This window comes from Megalobrama amblycephala, linkage group LG19 (assembly GCF_018812025.1).
Source record: "Megalobrama amblycephala isolate DHTTF-2021 linkage group LG19, ASM1881202v1, whole genome shotgun sequence".
In the NCBI taxonomy this organism is placed as follows: domain Eukaryota; kingdom Metazoa; phylum Chordata; class Actinopteri; order Cypriniformes; family Xenocyprididae; genus Megalobrama; species Megalobrama amblycephala.
This window is the reverse complement of record NC_063062.1, coordinates 6,376,308-6,397,461: the sequence shown is the minus strand read 5'-3', so window position 1 is coordinate 6,397,461 and position 21,154 is coordinate 6,376,308. Positions and strand designations below refer to the sequence as shown.

At 36.7% G+C, this 21,154-nt stretch overlaps 1 protein-coding gene across 1 annotated transcript in view; it reads left to right on the top strand.

The window, feature by feature from the left end:
• The first annotated feature begins 627 nt into the window (after positions 1 to 627).
• Positions 628 to 21,154, top strand: part of tspan18b (tetraspanin 18b) — a 28,178-nt gene continuing 7,651 nt past the window's right edge. Inside the window, exons 1-2 of the mRNA XM_048168632.1 lie at positions 628 to 768; positions 17,598 to 17,693. Of these exons, the coding sequence (XP_048024589.1) occupies positions 766 to 768; positions 17,598 to 17,693 (99 nt within the window). The 5' untranslated portion in view covers positions 628 to 765. The remainder of the gene's footprint in view (positions 769 to 17,597; positions 17,694 to 21,154) is intronic.

Sequence of the window (21,154 nt, the reverse complement as noted above, 5' to 3'; positions counted from 1 at the left end):
GCTTTTGTGGCTATGCCAGGAACATCACAATTTTAATTGGCTAGTAGCTTATTGCAACTGGGAGACACTTGTGGCAAAACAAAACGAATAGCAGAAAGTTAAAGCATTTAGGCTTGTTATCTACACACAGTTGGAGATTTTCTCCGACAGCGAGAATCAGCTACAGGTAATTAGTTAGGAATGCTGTTTCTAATAAATTATTCATGACCTCCGACACTAATCAAGATTAGTAGCACCGAGCATAACAGGCGAAATGCAATCAGTTTGGCGTCGAACAATAAAGAGCAATTAACCGAGAAACGAATCCGATAAGTAACGGCAGCCATTAATATTTCACCTGCTTCAATAGTGGGTTTAGTTTGATTAAAGCTAGTGTGATGCTCATTCTGTCCCAGTTCATTTCTTTACGCAAGCTGCAAAGTGAAAAATTCACGCACATGCTGTTTCAGAGTAGTGCACCACAGGGAATGTCATCAATAATGAATCCTCAATCTCGTCGCACTCCAAGAGTCGTACTTACAGCATGGCCTGTGCCAAGCTCTCCTCTGAGTCTTCATTGTGGAGGAGTGCTGCTTTTCCTCCATCGTACATGTTTTATTGTGCTTTTGTGGATATGAATTTGCTTAGCTGTTTGTTTGGTGTGTTTAAATATGCGCCATGACCTCTGGTTGTGTTTCTTTCCACAGCTAATAACAACAGACGGAAAGAGAGTGTAGAGAGACGCAGCATCCTTTGACCTGAATCCTGAACTACATCAAAGAACTCATGGTAGGTGCATTTGCTGATTTACATAAACAATCTGTGTGTTCTTAAAGGGATAGTTCAACTAAAATGAAAATCCTGTTTTTATTTACTCACACTCATTCGGTTCTAAACCCATATATTGTTACTTTTTTGTCCAACTTTGTTTGAGAAAAGTAAATTTCACTTACTCTGCCCACTAAAGTTTTACCTTTATTACTTATTACACTTTGTGTGAATTGCATTTAAAGGGTTAGTTCACCTAAAAATGAAATTTCTGTCATTAATTTCTCACCCTCATGTCATTCCACACCTTCGTTCAAGACCTTTGTTCATCTTCAGAACACAAATTGAGATATTTTTGATGAAATCCGAGAGCTGTCAAACTCCTCCATAAACAGCAATTTAACTTTCAAGGTCCAGAAAGGTACTAAAGACATCGGTAGTCCATGTGACTGCAGTGGTTAAACCTTAATTTTATGACATGACGTGAATATTTTTTTTGTGTCATTCTCCTATGCAGTTACATTCAGCACTTCCAGGTTCTACATCAGAACGCTGGCTCAGTATTGGCCAACGCTGATCATGTGATGCTGACGCAGGAGCCGGCCAATAATGAGTCACCCTTCTGATGTAGAACTTGGAAGTGCTAAACGTAAACTGCGTAGGAGAATGACACAGAAGAGAGGATATTGTTGAATAAAGTTGTTATTTTTGTGCACAAAAAGTATTCTCGTCACTGCAGTCAAGTCAACTGTTTTAACGATGTCTTTAGTACCTTTCTGGACCTTGAAAGTGTCGGTTAAATTGCTGTCTATGTAAGGGCAGAAACCTCGGATTTCATCAAAAATATCTTAATTTGTGTTCTGAAGATGAACGAAGGTCTTACGGGTGTGGAACGACATGAGTGTGAGTAATTAATGACAGAATTTTCATTTTTAGGTGAACTAACCCTTTAACAACAGTTGGACTTAGTGTAAATACAGTTATTTGTTGCTATTTATAGATGGTTCAAACAGTATCTACTACTATTTACTCGTTTAAGTAGCCGCTTCATATTTTTTCAGTGTAAACTGTGCTCACATTTCAAATTCTGCTAAATTGTGTGGGCAAAAAGGATAATTGTCTATTGTAAATAGTGTAACAATGTATTAAGTCACTTTCAAACCAAGCAGCTTTATGAAGGTCAATTCAGCAAATCCACGTGATCAACATTAACAACCTTTTGTTCATGCAAATCTTTTGCTCATGCAAAATTCCTGATCATGTGGATTCCTAATGAAATGACTGGATTTTGCCCACAAAAATTGATCAAAATTGGTAAATTTGAAACAAAAAGATACATTTTGAAGAATCTTTACCCTGCTCTTTGCCATTCATTGTTAAACAAACACCCTACCCCTAAACCTACCCATCACAAAAAAACTTTCTGCATTTTTTTAATTTTCAAAAAACACCATTTAATATGTTTTTTAAGCCATTTGGTTTACAGGGACACAGGAAGTGTTCTCATAAACCATGTTTACATTGTAATACCTATGTCATTATGTGCATTTGTGTCCTCATAAACCATATACTGTATACAAGAACACACATAAATGTCTATAAATGTCTATAAGTGACAAGTCATCTGAAATCTTTCCATAGCTCTGTGTGAAGAAAAGACAAAAATTTAGCTTATGATTCACTGAAAATATTTCCAGTTCTCCACAACTCTTAGATTTCACTCTATGTATTTGAAGGAAACATTTTAAGTGAATAACAACTTGTTCTTGGCACAAATGTCACTTCAAAATACTTGTATGAACTTAATTTATGGTGCTTTTATGTTGTTTTGTTTTTCACTCGTTTTTTCACTCACTCGTTTTTCATCATTTTTGGAGTTTGACAGATAAGACCAAATTGTATAGGAAAAAATGTGAATAATGATTCCTTTTATGTTCCTTTAACTATTCCTTTTAACAGTGCCTCCAAATACAAATGTAGTGTGTGTATTCTGCATTATGTACATCTTCTCTTTGTGTTTTAAGCCGGGCACACATTTAACGACCAGCTAAAACATTCTAAGATTGTGCTCTGCGACTGAAGCAGATTTAAATACTTACACACGGGATTTGAACACCGACTGTAATGGCCGACTGAACGCAACTGGCTCTGACTGGATTCGTTTGAGCGCAATCAGTTATAAGTATCCATTTACATTCATAATCGGCCTTACAATCGTTAAGTGTGTCCTCGGCTTAAGAATGCCTTTTTCTTCACAGCTTTGATAATCACAGTCGATACATCTGGCATTTGATATTACCTGTGTAGATGAGATTTTGCCATACATATTAATTGCTTTTTAAATCCATCAGTCAATACTACATTAATCCAGTCTCTGCACATGCAAGTCATTTGCAGCCTCTTCCACACAGTACACTTTTCTTGCAGCATATCCAGCAGATAGCTTCATTAAAAAAGAAATGCTTTGCAAAAATGAAGTGAGTGGAAATGCAGTGAAATCATCTTGTTGACAGCGTTGTTTGGTTGGCGGAAGGCTGTTGGTGCACAAAGCCATTGTGACACTGTCAACAGCAGGGAGGTGATTGTCTTATACTGAAGCAGCATCTATTATTTCTCTCTGTCATGGCTGGGAGCCGGTCTTTGTGGGGAACTGATTTGCATTAAAATTCAGTGCATTAAAATTCTACACACATACCAGCAATACACATACGCGGTGCTCAAAGTTAAAGGTCTCGCTGACAGAGATGCATCAACCGCTCCGTTCACCCTATGAAAGCCGACCCTCAAATGCCAAATAAGCAAAATGTTGATGAAGATTTGTGGTTTGACTTTTATTTGTGCCCTTTGTGCCTTTTAAGTTGCTTTGGTAAAGAAAGCCTCTCCAAAGATGGAAATGAAAATCAGCTATCCTGTGCTTACTCTCATTTGTAGATGCCACAAACACAGTTTCTCAAGTTAAACTGATGGTGCTTTATAACAGATGGTAACTCTCCATAATAATCATCTGCACGCCATCCATCTATAACAATGCTTACTGGAGATTGGATCTCTCAAGTGGCCACTTCAAACACAGAGTCTGATGGTGCGTAATGGCGCCTGTAATTTCTGAATTTGCGCATCAATATTTTCACATTAATCATGTGGGACTTGTTCCCTTTATACATTATACTGAAGGAGCTCAAAACACATTTAATTCTGTTCATTTCCAGTTCATTTATGATTCTCTGACATATGTATCAGGTGAAAAGCAGTGGGAAGTTGTAGAAGACGTTTTCTTAAAGGTACACTATGTAACTTTTTTTGTACGAAATTAACAAAATTTTAATAATGAGTCAATACATTATCAATCCTTCTTCCAGAACTTGTTTTGTCTTACCCTGCTGATTCACTATGGTTAGCCTGTTATAAGTGTTTATATATTTAAAGAGGACCTATAATGCCACTTTTACAAGATGTAATATAAGTCTCTGGTGTCCCCAGAATGTGTCTGTGAAGTTCCAGCTTAAAATACCCCACAGATCATTTATTACAGCTAAAATTTGCCCCATTTGGGTGTGAGCAAAAACACACCCATGTCCCTTTAAATGCAAATGAGCTGCTGCTCCCGCCCCCTTTGCAGAAGAGGGCGGAGCTTTAACAGTTTGCGCTTCGGTTGCTCAACAACAACAAAGCTGGAGAATCTCACGCAGCCAAGATGAGGATTGTCAGTAGCGGTGTTCAGCCTTACATTGTCCAAACCGAAGTCGGACACCAACATGGCCTCACCCCTTTGTTGCGTGTTCTCGGGGGCGGGGTTTATGTAAATTTTGGGGTTTGTGATGTCACCAACCCATGAAGAATCTTGATGGAGTCTCTACCAGCCGCTTGTTGTAGACCTTAAAAAGTGATTTCTTGTAAAAGAATTTTTACAGATTTCTGTTGTAAATGAAAATATCTCTCTTTGCATTGAACTTTGAGCGTCGTAACTTTGCAGATGTTGTTTATGCTCAAAGAGCAACATTACACACTAACTAAAGTTAAAAAAGTGAAATCATAATCAAGGACCCCTTTAAATGTGGAGTTTATATCTTGCCCCGTCTTCCCCCACATTGCTTGGATGAGGTCAGTGGATTAAGAACCGAACAAGACATTTTTACCCTTTTTGGTGTGTAATGAGTGTACCCTGGCGATTCTGGGAGCGTTTTCCTATTAAGGACATCTTTCATTATACAGTAAGTCTGATAGATAAATGAACAGTCTTTTCTGTGAGCTCTTTGTCACTGGAGAAGCACATGATTTGAGTTAATATGTTTATTGTGGCACAAATGCTTCAAAAAATGTAATGCTTCTTAAAGGAATGCTTCCTCCTAATAGAGTAATTGTACATTTCCATACTCCAAACCGTAATGCATACCAAGACTAAATTCCTCTATATTTTCTAATAACTATATCACTGTCATCTTCTGTCTGCAATTATGTTTATGGCTGTCATCACCAAACATATGCACTTAGGGACTGATTCAACACGAAGCGTCAACAAACTCCATATTTCACGGCAGACCAGAGGTCCTCCTCCAGATGGCATGTTTGACAGGCCTGTGAGTGATCACTCATTAGACAAATGCTAGTCCAAGCTGTGCTCCATCTGCACAAGGCTGCTGCTTTCCGTGTTTGCTCTGACAGGAACTGGTGTTAAGTGGGTACGCCAGACACCCGTCTAGAAACAAAGGGCTGTCCACTTATCTCAACCCCCACCATTTTAACCTAGACTGGGGAATCTATCATAAAACTGTGTTGAAATCCCTCCTTGTTTGAGGTCATATTTATTCAGATTTATGTTGCAGCTAACAGGGAATTTTCTCAGAACTTTCAGTCAAGGTTCTTTCTAAGTTATGAACAAACACTCTTCCAGTAACGTTAATTGAATGTTCATTCAGAATGATCTGGTCTTTAATGTTTTCAAAACATTAGCACAAAAACATTATTCATTGTTCATGGAACATTTTTTTTTCTTTTCTAAAATGTTTTAGTTGGACGTACATCTAACATTTTAAATGTTACTGCTTGTTTTAGAATGTTTAGAGAACATTCAAAAGTAACATTTGCAAAATGTTTGCAAAATGATAAAATGGAATATTCCATTAAAGGGGTGGTTGATTATGATTTCACTTTTTTAGCTTTAGTTAGTGTGTAATGTTGCTGTTAGAGCATAAACAACATCTGCAAAGTTACAACGCTCAAAGTTCAATGCAAAGGGAGATATTTTCTTTTACAGAAATCACTTTTTAAGGACTACAATAAACGGCTACTAGGGACTATAACGAGCTTCTTCCTGGGTTAGTGACATCACTAACCTTAAAATTTACATAAACCCCACCCCCGAGAACACACAACAAAGGGGATGAGGCCATGTTGGGCTGCTTTAGAGAAGAGGAAGAGTTGTTGTAGTAGAGTGTTGTTATCATGCCGTCATTTTACACCAGATTGCTTCACAAACGAGGGTCAATTCAACGCTGGATTTGCAAAAAAGATGAACATGACGGCACATGCTAGTGGATGAGTTGAATCAACTCCACAGCAACTACATAAATTTATCCACTAACCATTCAGAAACGTCCAGTTTCATTCTAAAAGTTGTAACTTCTTCCTGAGTCTCTCCATCAGTGTCGACTCCGGTTTGAACAATGTAAGGCTGAACACCGTTACTGACAATCCTCATTTTGTCTGCGTGAGATTCTCCAGCTTTGTTGTTGTTGAGCAACTGAAGCACAAGCTGTTAAAGCTCTGGAAAGGGGGCTGGGAGCAGCAGCTCATTTGCGTTTAAAGGGACACACAAAAATGACATGTTTTTGCTCACACCAAAATGGGGCAAATTTGACAAGCTATAATAAATGATCTGTGGGGTATTTTGAGCTGAAACTTCACAGACACATTCTTGGGACACCAGAGACTTATATTACATCTTGTAAAAGGGGCATTTTAGGTCCCTTTTAACATTTGTATAACCAAGAAAACACATTTTTAACATTGTTCAAAAAATGGATGTTTTGAACATTTCAGCAAACATTCACAGATAACTTTTTTATAATTTAATGGGAACATTTAAAAAAATGTTCTTAGAACATATTTGGGATATTTCTCTCTCTTTAGCTTTGTGGCAAAAATACACATATTCCCTGCTTCCAAAATCAGCCAAGATGTAAGACATGAACTTTAGAGCTCACGTGTGGGGGAGTTGACTGTTTGAACTTTACGTTCTTGAGTTTGTGTGATGTTTGAAAAGAGGTGAGAAGGAGGGGAGAAGATATTTGCCCTGTAGGAAATCTTGTGGACTTTTGATTATTTTGTGTTGACATTCCAAACACGGTGTTTGTGGTCAAACTGTCCATATGTGTTTCTCCCTTCACATAACACTTCAGCACTAATACCAACCTTACTCTCTAGGTCAGATCAGCTTGACCGTCAATGTTTGTAGGAAACAAACTGACCTACACTAAATCACGGGTACCCTTTCACACTAACAGCGATTAAATAGCTGGAAGTCCTCAAGTCTGTACTGTTGGTTGCTGGTAGCCGTTTATAATTGGTTGTGGTGTAATGTGGCAAATCACTGTCTGCATTCCCACACATTGCTGCTCATTTGCATGTCGTTAAAATCAACTTTTTTCGCCACTATCAATTGCTTTTGTTCATGTCACCAAACTTGGCAGTCAGTGAAATGTTCTCTATTCCTGTGCCAGTAAACATACTGTTTCTTTAGCCGGTTGATGAAGACAGAGATCCATTGTAATGTGATTTTAACTGTGGAAAATTATGTCTTCCATTTTATTTGAGATTCTGAGGTTTAAAGTTCCTGGGAACATTCCCTAAAAGGAAATTCATTCACTTTTGGACATTCATTATTGAGCTTATGTCAGATTCTTATGCACTGTGGGATGTTTTTGATTTACTAAGCGAATGATTGTGCAACTTCCCTTTCAAGACCAAAAATATGACGTTATACTTAAAGGGTAATGCGTGTAAGAACAAAAAATAAACATTTTAAAAGTACACAACTTGGCAGATTTAAACAAGAAATCGTAAGAAAGTGTTAGCTAAATAGCCAATTTCACGGTACAAGTGACTTGTTTAATTTAATAAAAAGGGAAAGTCCAGTGCCATGGGAAATCCCTGTTGTACTAATGAACTAGTGTTGATGTGATCACTGTGGGATGAGGAATCCACACTGTTGAAAGACAGAAAGAGGCTCTGAAGACAAAGGACAAGGACTTCAACAGATCAATGTCTTATCGATCTTGCTGAGATAATGATCTTCCTCCATATTGGATTAATAACTCTGGATTACAGAAGCATTTAAACCGTGTTTTTATATTTAACAACAAAGAATTTTTCTCATTTAGTATGTATGTGAAGTTACGTTTTGTATCGACCTCATTCAGCATTTGAGTAGTAAATTCGTTATATTGAATTGCTGGGCCTTCATAACTCATAGAGGAAGTTGCTGGTTGGCAATTTTCTATAGATTTCCTATTTAATTTTCTTCACTTGGCCGGCACTGACCATTTCCCAAGTCCACTGGGTTTCTCTCCTCGTTGAATGCAGCATTCACTGACCTACTGACAAAGATGAAGTGGCTTTATTCATCTGAAACCTGCACCTGCTTCTTAACAATGATCTCTGTAATGAACTCCATTTCTCACTACAGAACATTTCAGAAAGCTTATTACACACAATCTCACATGAGATGTTCAATAACCAGTATTACTGTAAATGTAGTTCACTGGAATAATAATTATTGTTATAAAACAGTCTTGAATCAGTCTAACAGCACAGGGACTTTTCACACTTAGCTATATTGGTGGGAATTGTTCATTGACTCTTTCTGCACATTGCATTTAGTATAGGTGAATTTTATATGGCTTGGTGAACACAGATAAACCATATACTGTCACAATGGTGTGTTAATTCTCTTCATATTTAATCAGTCAAAATATATCTGCATTTTATTCAGCTACTACAGCAATAGCTGGATGTCTTTGCCCATATTAGCGATTTCCTGGAATGTCATAAGTTTTATTACTCCTATGAGTCTCACTTGTGGACTTTCTGCATGAGGGCACCCTCCAGTGTCAAGTGTAAATGAAACATAAAGAGAGGTAGAGTGTCTTGAAAGGTATTAAAGACATATTTAAAATAGTCCATGCGACTGCAGTGGTTCAACCTTAATTTTATGAAGCGACGAGAATACTTTTTGTGCGCAAAAATAATGACTTTATTTAGACTGACAGGGAAGAGGACAAATTGTTGAATAAAGTAGTTATTTTTGTTTTGTTTTTGCGCACAAAAAGTATTCTCGTCGCTTCATAACATTAAGGATGAACCACTGCAGTCACTTTGACTATTTTAACTATGTCTTGACTACTTCTCTGAACCTTGAATGAGGTAATTTCATTGCTTTCTATGGGGGATAAAAACCTCACGGATTTCATCAAAAATATCTTAATTGTTACGAAGATGAATGGAGGTCTTGCGGGTGTGGAACCAAATGACGATGAGTAATTAATGACAGAAATTTCATTTTTGGGTGTACTAACCCTTTAAGGTTCAATAGTGCCAGATATTGGCGCTGGATTATTTGCACGTTGTATTATCATATGTGTACTATTCATTTTAAATATCACAATTATCATCAATACCACTATATTGCGACACCCCTAATTAATACGATAGCGATATTTCAATTTTTAATATCACGATTATGCTTAATACCAGTATATCGCAACACCCCTAATTCATTCATTCAATAATTAGTTAAAAAAAAAGCTGAGTAGTTCAGAAACTAAATGGGTGACAGGCTGCATTCAAATCGCATACTTTCCTTCAGTGTAGTGGGTGAAAAATATTAGGGCTTATGTGAAAAGAGTAGTATGTCCAAAATCACAGTATTCATAAAACTGTAGGTATGCGGATAACCAACTACTTTTGGCGAGATTCTAAAGTGTGCATCAAATGAACAGTTTACTATCCCATGTGGCCATGGTAGAACGACAGTGAATGACAGTGAAACAACTCAAATGACCTACTTAGAGAGTATGCAATTTTAGAAGCAGCCACTCACTCGTTATGAGTGAGTCATTGAATCATTCATTCAGCCAATTCATTCAGGAACTGTGTGTTGCTTGGAGGTGCTTTGTTTGGATTTGCGTTGGCTGAGCAAAAACCAAGTACCTGGCAATATTGTGCTTAAAATTTAACTTACGCAATATTAACTACTTCTTTTTATTTAATTTTTTGTATAAAAGTAACAATACACTGCCGGTTGTGCTGTTTTTCTGAATCTCATCAAAAAGTCATATTTCTGTTTTACTGGAGGCTCTCTCTAAATCTAAATCAGGTCATTGTTTATGAGTCAGCTGGTCTGGTGAATGAGCTTTGGCGCTGCAGGCCTTTTGTGCCCAATTCAACATTAAAATTCTCCTTCAAAGGACAAGAAATCCATTGGTTATTATCACTTGTCCTATCCAAATGATCACTGATGACCCACTAAAAGCTTTAGGCGCATTATAAACTACAGTTTTCATTAATTATATAGCTGAATATGGCAGTTAGTCATTACCATGTCCCCTTATATATGTGAGGTAACTGCTCTCTTCATAAACATATTGGCTTTTGCAGACTTCAAAGCTGAGAAGCATGTGACTTATTTGCCCTAATTGGAGGTTCATTATGGTACTATATATGCCTGCTGGGTTGACCATGCTGTCATACCCCTTCCCCGGCACTGCATTCAGTCCCAGCTAGCATGTTTTCCAGTTCTGCATGTATTATAAAAATGCCTATGTGGAAAATTAGATTTGCTAAATTCCCTCAAATGGTGCACTATTGATGTACACACACACTCACATAGACATAGTGTATTTGTGACTAGCTGTTCAAGCTGTGCATTGAATAGAACAATTAGGAGTCATCTTATTCATTCAGGGTGAAGAAGTTCAGTGTTCTTGTGAATCCTGTGTTTTATGCTGTATTGCTCTTTATGTATGCAAGCTCATGGCTGATGGGGGAAGGCTGACCAGCACACAGTGTCCTTGTCCTTGAGCTAATGATCTTGTCCCAGTTAGCAGGGTAAGTATGACTAAAGCAGACAGTGGATTAATCAAGTTGTTTAAAAAAGTATGTTTTTTAAAAAGAACACCTAAAAGAGAATAAGTGATTTTTTTTTTCTTTTTCTGAAGGATATGTGAGTGGTAATTACCTTTGCAGAACTCTCAGCAACGATGCAAGGTCTCTAGTTTCTAGACCATTGCTAGGATTACTGGCCCATACCTGCAAATTTGGCAAAATCGAAGACTTTATATAGTATAGAAAGATGGTGCACTTATATTATTATGAATGGGAGAAAGTGCAACATGCAATATGGCAGAATAAGTCTTGCTTATTAATAAGCCAATCGTGTCACTGCAGCGGCCGTTAGAAGCTCTGGTTCCTGTAGAAACAGTTAGATGTTCGCTTCCTATAGTGATGCACACTTTGGACTGCGCATGCTCGATCCAGCCTGGAAAATGGTGTTTTTTGTCATAATTCGAGCAGTTAGAAACAAAATTTATGAGGCAGTTGTTGTCAGATTTCATTGGTGATTTTAAATATGAAACTTAATTGAAGGCTTGGCAAACTGCTTTGGAGAATTTGATGTTTCTCTATTCAAAGAGATAAGAGCTGCACTTGCATGCCTGAGACGGCCACCGAGTGAAATAACTCTTATAGGGATTTTGGCAAAATTCACAATTTTTTGACATTGAAATAGTTAATTCACGTGTTTCATGCAGATTCAGAGGAGTTTTTATTTGTGTGTGGGTGAGTGGCTTTATATGAATGTATCTCTGAAAACAACTAACTCTCTTCAGAAAATGGCATTTTCTTTTTGCCCTACATTCCATATAAAGCCTAATAATGTGGTGTTTATAAGCCAGTGCTGCTTTGTGTATGTACATTTTTTTAATTATTTGAATTGTAAATATATATATTAAATATACACTGCCCAGCCCAAAAAAAAGTCACTGTTTGGATTTAAATAGGGAAATACTTAGTCTATGACTGAATCATTATTGCAGTGATTATTATGTTTCTAGCTTGTTATATGTTTGGGAACAGTTCTTCTAACCCTAAATGATGGAGTGTGAAGCTTTTCATTTCTTAAAGGTGCCGTAGAACGTGTTGTAAAAGATGTAATATAAGTCTAAGGTGTCCCCTGAATGTGTCTGTGAAGTTTCAGCTCAAAATACCCCATAGATTTTTTTAAATTCATTATTTTAACTGCCTATTTCGGGGCATCATTAAATATGCGCCGATTCAGGCTGCAGCCTCTTTAAATTCTCGTGCTCCCCTCCCTCAGAGCTCGTGCTTGCCTTAAACAGCATAAACAAAGTTCACACAGCTAATATAACCCTCAAAATGGATCTTTACAAAGTGTTTATCTTGCAGCATGTCTAATCGCGTAAGTATGGTATTTATTTGGATTTTTACATTTGATTCTGAATGAGTTTGATGGTGCTCCGTGGCTAAAGCTAACATTACACACTGTTGGAGAGATTTATAAAGAATGAAGTTGTGTTTATGAATTATACAGACTGCAAAAGTTTTAAAAATGAAAATAGCGACGGCTCTTGTCTCCGTGAATACAGTAATAAACGATGGTAACTTTAACCACATTTAACAGTACATTAGCAACATGCTAACAAAACATTTAGAAAGACAATTTACAAATATCACTAAAAATATCATGTAATCATGGATCATGTCAGTTATCGCTCCATCTGCCATTTTTCACTGTTGTCCTTGCTTGCTTACCTAGTCTGATGATTCAGCTGTGCACAGATCCAGACGTTAATACTGGCTGCCCTTGTGTAATGCCTTGAACATGAGCTGACATATGCAAATATTGGGGGCGTACATATTAATGATCCCGACTGTTACGTAACAGTCTGTGTTATGTTGAGATTCGCCTGTTCTTCCGAGGTCTTTTAAACAAATGAGATTTAAATAAGAAGGAGTTAGAGACTCACTGTAAGTCATTTCCATGTACTGAACTCTTGTTATTCAACTATGCCAAGGTAAATTAAATTTTTGATTCTAGGGCACCTTTAAACAACCATGTAGAATTCATGGCCATATTTTGTACCAAATATTGATGCACCTCTTGATGGAAATCACATTTATTTCCATCTAGAGGTGCATCAATTTTGGTCAAGATCTTGTATTGACAATGCAAGAGTCAAGCACTCTATAAAGTCTCCTCCAGCACATCCCAAAAACTTTCAATGAATTTAAGGTCTGAATTCATGTGTGAAGATGATTCTTCATGCTCCCTCCCAACCATTCTTTCACAATTTGAGCCTGATGAATCTTGGCTTTGTCATCCTGGAATATGGCCATGATGTGTCTTCATATATGGTTATTTAAGAAATGAAAAGCTACACACTCCAACAGTTAGGGTTAGAATAACTGGTGCCAAACATATAAAATGCTAGAAACATATTAATCACTGCAATAATGATCATATCATAGACTCTTAACTATTTTCCTATTTAAATCCAAACAGCGACTTTTTTATTGGCCAGGCAGTGTGTATTTAAATATTAAACCTTGAAAGTATTGTAATGTACCATTGTTTTATTTTAGAAAATATTCTTGGCAGGAATAGAACAACTGGTTTGCATAAGTATTCAATCTCTGTATTGCAGAAATGCAAAGTTTGCACAGAATGAAAACAAAAATGTTCTTAATGCACATAAACTGATTTGCATAAGCATTAAATCTCTGTATTCCAGAAATGCAAAGTTTACACAGATGGAAAACAATTGCACTAATGAGCGCCTCACAATTGACCTCTACTTGTGAATCATTACTGTAACTACCACATTTCCTGGATAGAAACCCTGCAGTGAAGGCATCATTATTAAGGTTGTGAATCTGAAACACATTTATGGAAAATTTCCCATCCAAATGTTAGCTTCTTATTCACATTTTTTGCTGTTAATTTGAGCTGGTATGTCTGCGGTTTTTCGCAGTCTGAAAAAGTCATTATGCAATTGGGGAATGTTATTAACGGGAATTATTTTTGCTCTAGATTGTAGGTCAGTAAAACTAAAATAGAAGATTTTGTAATGTTAGCGGTTGTATAGCAGTGAGTGTATCACATGAAGAGTGTTGTATGGGCTTACTGTCATGTGAAACTGGGGGTAGGGTATGTTTGTTTCTTTCTGTGGATGTTGACTGTGTACGTGTAAACTAATGTCTATGAGAGAACAAGAAACTGTCTCTTTTCATATACACACATGCTGTTGATCTGGCCTTGTGCACTTTTGCTTTGCTTTAGATATTTCTGCACATTTGATGGATGTGTTTCTGTGTTCCCTGTGTGAGAGAGACTACAAAGATGATTCTTGTAACCTAAACAGCCACACTGTGCTTTTGGTCTCATAATCAGAGACCCCAGGCTTTGGGATAATGAGCTGAACTCAAATCAGTCTTGATCATGTTGTTGGTTTTGTGTGTATCACCACTGAAGCTCTTTGGACTTAAATGTGCTGCAACAAGCATGTAGTTTCACTGCGGACCTTCCTGTTATATGTAGCTATGTATGTTTGATTGATGATGACTGCAGTGCTGTGGGAGTCTTGGGAAAATTCCCTGTTTATTCTGCACTTTCTCCCGAGTCAGCCCCGATCCGCAGGCAGTTTGATTTATACTGGGATCCAAGATGCTTTACACCAGTGCGCTCCAACTGGGAGTGTGTTGGGCTCTCACACTCAGCAAGCAAGTTTTTACACATGACCAGAAAAACGGCTTCTTAGATGTGGATCCAAATTTTGCAGACCCACATTTTTAAAGCTTTTATGCCGTTCTCGGCCCACGCTTCCACGTCCAGCTGCTAATGGTTGTGCCGACCTGCAAAGAACATATCAAATTATTCAAGAGGGGTCATCAGATGCTACTAATGAAAGGTTTAATCTATGCAAACCCTAATTAAAACCCTGGTTTGGCCTTTATTAAGAATGAGGGTAATTAAAACACTAATTGCCCTCAGGGTGCTATAAGCACTTTTCTGACACGTTTAATACTAGGGCCCTCAGTTTAATTGAAAGAAACCATTAAACACAAGCTGCAGCTTTGTGTATTTAGTTGGCCAGTGAAGGATTGCAAGACAAAAATCATTCTAGAATCATCTCTAGATCAGGGTTTTTTTTTTTTAAATATTTGATGCTAAGGACCCCAAAATACAATGACAGCTATGTATTTTTTAATGTTTGAAGACCTATTTTAACTGTATGTAGGGAACGAATTAGTAAATCATGTGCACAATTTAGCAAATCGGGAACGAAATAATAAATCATGCACAATATTTGACAAATCGAGGGAACGAATTAGTAAATTGTGCGCTCAATTTAGCAAATCGAGGCAACGAAATGGTAAATTGTGCACACAATTTAGCAAACCAAGGCAACAAATTAGTAAACTGTGCACACGGTTTAGCAAATCGAGGGAACGAATTAGTAAATTGTGCGCTCAATTTAGCAAATCGAGGGAACGAATTAGTAAATCACGCTCACGATTTAGCAAATCGGGAACGAATTAGTAAATCATGTGCACGATTTAGCAAATCGAGGCAACTAATTAGTAAATTGTGCGTACAATTTAGCGAATCGAGGGAACAAATTAGTAAATCGTGCACACAATTTAGCAAATCGAGGAAACTAATTAGTAAATTTCATGCACGATTTAGCAAATCGAGGGAACAAATTAGTAAATTGTGGGCACAATTTAGCAAATCGAGGCAACAAAATAGTCAATTGTGCACACGGTTTAGCAAATCGAGGGAACGAATTAGTAAATTGTGCACACAATTTAGCAAATCGAGGGAAAGAATTAGTAAATTGTGTGCACGATTTAGCAAATCGGGAACGAATTAGTAAATTGTGGGCACAATTTAGCAAATCAAGGCAACAAATTAGTAAATCGTGCACACGGTTTAGCAAATCGGGAACGAATTAGTAAATCGTGCACACAATTTAGCAAATCGAGGGAAAGAATTAGTAAATTGTGTGCACGATTTAGCAAATCGAGGCAACGAAATAGTAAATTGTGTGCACAATTTTGCAAATCAGGGCAACAAATTAGTAAATCGTGCTCACCGTTTAGCAAATCAGGAACAAATTAGTAAATTGTGCACACGATTTAGCAAATTGAGGCAACAAAATAGTCAATTGTGCGCACAATTTAGCAAATCGAGGCAACAAATAGTAAATCGTGCACACGGTTTAGCAATTCGAGGGAACGAATTAGTAAATTGTGCGCACAATTTAGCAAATCGAGGCAACAAATTAGTAAATCGTGCACACGATTTAGCAAATCAAGGGTACTATATAGTAAATCGCGCACACGATTTAGCAAAACGAGGGAACTATATAGTAAATTGCGTGCACAGTTTAGCAAATCGAGGGAATGAATTAGTCAATTGTGTGCATGATTTAGTGAATCGATGGAATTAAATAGTAAATCGTGCACACGTTTTAGCGAATCAAGGGAAACGAAAAAGTAAATTGTGTGCATGATTTAGCAAATCGAGGGAACAAATTAAGTAGTATAGTCACACTAAGACAAAAGACAACTAAAAACACTTAAACAATTAAACAAGACACAGGTGTAAATCATAGGTAACCATAGTAATAAACAAGGACCTCATAAGTAAACAAATAAACTATACTGCAATGAAGCACAAGAAACAGAAACAAAAAGACAATTAAACCAAACATAAACCTGACAAGTATGTATATATATATTTGTAAAAACGTATATTTCTCTCAAATTTTTTCTCAGATTCCCCTCTAATCACCAATTTGAATCTAATCACCTGCTCTAGATGACCATTTTTGGCAGACATAGACCCATCTCCTCAATAAAGATCTGTAGAGCACTCAGAAACCACTTTGGGTGATACTGGGTGAGCCAAAAAACAACACAGGGTGAGCCAAAAAAAGTCTTTTGAGACTTGCCGCCAAAACATAACAGGATTGCATCTGACAAGATAGGAAAATACAAAGAAAACATGAAGGAAGGGGAAAAAACTAAACAAAAAGAAAGGTCATGGTTAGTGTACTTGTCATCAAGCCACATTCTATTTCTGGCTCCAAGTCAACGCACAAGTGATTTTTCCCAGCCTTTCTCCTCCACAGATTTCTCACTGCTATGATTACTATATCTGTTAATAATACTTGTGATCCATCATGTATTGTTGTTTGCCGTAAGACTTGTGTTATTAGCGCTGCACATCGAGATAAGGTTGTGCTCAAACATATATTTAAGGATGACACCCTCATGTAATGCACCCTCTCTGTGCTGTCTGAGTAATGGTAGGGTATTTCTGCTAGTGCTGGCTGTTAGCACTCTCCTAGAACTAATGAAAAAGGCCCTGTTTCATTTAAGGAAAGTGGCGCCGTAATAGGCCTTCATCCTAGAGAGTGCTTTTTCAGGTAGAGGGATGGTCTGCTGAAACACAAGAGCCTCTCATCATTAATTACACTAAAAGGGAGGCTGTGCCTTTAAAAAAAAAGTATGGCCATTTTAGTATGCACATGGGAACCTTGAATTTATTTTGTTTGAATGCACTTTAAAAACAGGATTTTGTTGAAAAGCCCCTTTTCATGCTAATATTTCTTCTTTCAGTGCAATAAAAACTGTGAACCTTTTAAGTTTTAAGAGAGCGCTTTCGTACGAATGTTTGTGTGCCGAGTGTCAATATGTAGATGAAAGGCTCGATTGTGAATGTTTCTGATTAAGTTCAGAGATGACGCTATGTTTGTTTTTCTTCCAAGGGGCTCGGGGAGGCTTCAGCGCGGGGGACGAGCATGGAAGGAGACTGCCTCAGCTGCATCAAGTACCTCATGTTTGTCTTCAACTTCCTTATTTTTGTGAGTATTTATCTGCCTGCCTTTGACATACACTTCTCACTTGATCTACCAGAGAAGTATAAAGGGAAAGAGACAGACTACTCATAGAAAAATGAATGTGAAAAAAGAATGGAACTCAAGTGAAACAGCCTGTCACCTTTTTGATGTTTCTTTTCTCTAGAATGCACATTTTCTAGACCAGTAAGTGCTTGTGAGTGTTACCAAGATGGCCAATTACACTCTAAAAAGTAATTCAGGGGACCTATTAACACAACTTAAATAAATGCATGGTTGCAAGTTAAAAATTCTAATTTATTGTTTTAATTGTATGTTTTAAGTTGTAAACATTATTTTTGTTGAGTTATGTTAAGTTGATCATTACATCTGTAATTTAAACTCAAATTTCTGCGATAATTGCCTTTTTAAAAAATTAAGTTGTAGTAACATAATGAAATTGTCTTGATAATTTCGTAAATTAGGCAGTGGATTTCTAATTCCCAGCATGCTTTACATAGGACTGGAGAATAAATGTTGAAATTAAGTGTTATTTTATGTGTTTTTTTAGTGGAGGGAAAGACCTGTTAGTGTTTAATACAATTAAAACAGTTTCTGTAATGTTGAAGTTTTTGTGGTTACCATTGTGCTGAAGAGTACATGAAGGTAAACACTATTGACTCTATAAGCAATGACTGCGCTAATGCCAGTGACAAATAATATCTTACTTGTTCATTAAATATACATGTTAAATGAGTTATGTTAGCATGTGTTGATTTGACTGAAATGGATAAGATTAATTGGTTCCAGGGCCACAACTACAATTTGTTTGAGTAATCAACTTAAACACTTGTGTTTATGCTACAAATTATTAAGTTCCTCTAACTCAATGCAGCTTGTTGGTTGAATGTACACTCTAAAAACAACACAAGTTGGGTTGAAAATGGACAAACACAGCTGGGTAGTATTATTTAACTCAACTATTGTTTAAAAATTACTGTATTGCTTGGTTAAAATGAACCCAAAGTATGTTTGAAACTAACATTTATTAATATGTTTAATACGTTTAATGAATAATAATTAAACAATAAACATTTATTAAATTGGTTATTAATAAATGTTCACCTTTTGATTATTATTATTGCCTCTAGTAATTATGTGTCTGATTTTTAATTTCCTACCTATTTTGGGTTCATTTTAAGCCAGCCATATAGTAATTATTAAACAATAGTTGAGTTAAATAAAACTGCCCAGCAAGCATTTAACCCAACCACTGGGTTTGTCCATTTTCAACCCAACTTGAGTTGCACTGTAAGTTGTTGTTGCAAACTGTTGCATTAATTTATTTTGTTGAGACATTATTTTTTTAGGTGTAGTTTAAGCTTAAAAAGTCAGACTATTAAGACTGACTATTGTTTTTTTTATGTTCGAGCTCTGACTGTTCAAAAGTTTGGGGTCAATTTTATTTTTAAAGACATTCTTTTATTCAAAAAGGATGCATTAAATTGATTTTTATGTCACAAAATGTCTATTTTAAATAAAAACATTCTATCTATCAAAGATTCCTGAAAAAAATGTATCACGGTTTCCACAAAAAATTCAGTAGCACAGCTGTTTTCAAGAGCAGCAAATCAGCATATTAGAATGATTTCTGAAGGATCATGTGACACTGAAGACTGGAGTAATGATGCTGAAAATTCAGCTTGTGGCTTGATATATTATATCCGTTATAAGTACTCTTTTTAAAAGTATGCTTCTTTTTCATAAGTGTATATTTTATATGTATATATTTCCCCCAACATTCACCCTGCACACTGTTATGATTCACAGATTTATAGCAGAACAACTACTTGTTTAAACATTTAAAAACAAAATAGGGGAAGAGACAGGAAGTGCTTCTTTGATCATCTATCTAGGTTGACGACAAAAATGCCCACTGTGGGATTGACACAGACAGAGAAAGATTTGAACTCATTTCGTTTGACTGAATTAATTACCTCCCAACAGCGAGAATAATGTGATGTACACATGTTCAATGGCAACAATAAAGTAGCTTGTTTTTGTTTTTTGTTTTTTTCAAATAAATGCTAATATAATTCTCTGAAATCCATTTAATGAGCTAAAAACAGCTGCTCATATTTATTCAACCCTAAAAACTATTAAAACATCTATTTAGTGATACTGTCAAGCTGTTTATTGAATCTGTTTATGACAGAAATAGCTGCTGTGACAGGACTCCGCTTGACAGACACATTGCTAATGCCATCCATGAAAGGAATTCCAGGTTTGGCTCACAGGAGAGAGAGACTGAGGAACATGTTTTTGTGTGAGGCTCTTATCTTAAAACCCACCATACAAACCCACACACACACACACACACACACGCTGCTTAATCACCAGTCTGGTGTCTGCCTTCATTTGTGTGTGTGTGTTTGTGAGCAATGGGATGGTGGAAGGGTATCACTTTGACAGGTAGAGGATTGTGGGAAGCTGCAAAAGAAACAGCAGCATTTCCCAGCCCCCACTCGGCTGTCTTTGACTCGCCTGTTAAAACTCCTTGTGCTCCTCTATCCGTTCACCTTCCCCCTCCTCCCTGGAAGCGTTCACTTTCAGTAGCCGTTTACTCAAAAATGATTTATTTTCAGCAGTAGAGCCCATTAGTATTCTCTCTGCTCAGTGGCACGTTAACCTTTGTGTTCACTTTACCAAGTAATGTGCAAACAACTCAGCAATTTGTGGTGCACAATAATTTTTCATGTTTATTAGGATCATTAATCCTGCACTGCAAAAGAATCAGCAATCATCATTATTTGTTTTCCAGTTAAAAATAAAAAAGTGTTTTTTGATTTGAGGATATAATGTGGATATTATTGGAAATTGCTTTCAGAGAATGTGTCTTGAATATAAGAGTGTATTTTGTTTTGTGTCCTTAGTAGAATTTTTTTTTTTTTAAGCTGTTTTAAGCATTCACTAAAAAACAAATACCAAAGGCAAAACATGTTTTTCTGGACACATACCAAAGTATTGTGTATCATGTATAGGTATCATGTAAAAAGTATGGAACGTGAATATGATAACAAAAAAAGCAAAAGGGCCTTTTTGAGTTTTACTTCAGTATTGTGGTGTATTTTCCAAATGAAACAGAATTTTGAATTAGAAAAATAGAGGGCGTGGCTTGTTTTTTCCCGCTGGGAATTGATTGGATCTAGAAAAGTGGGCGTTCCGTTCTGTTCGCTGTCAAAAGCTCGCAGCAGACTGACAGTTGAAGAGGATGTTCTATTCAAAACTGATGAAGGAAGGCCATTTTAGAGAGGAAGTACATTTTCAGATTTTTATAAAAGATTACAAAGACAAAAACAATTCTTGTGAATCTCAGCTTGCATGGATGAATTGTTCACCACAAGACTAATAAAGTGCACTAACAAAGTAAATAGGATCAATTTTGATTTTGTGCCGACTGTGTTACCGCTGCCTGTCGGCATCTGTTG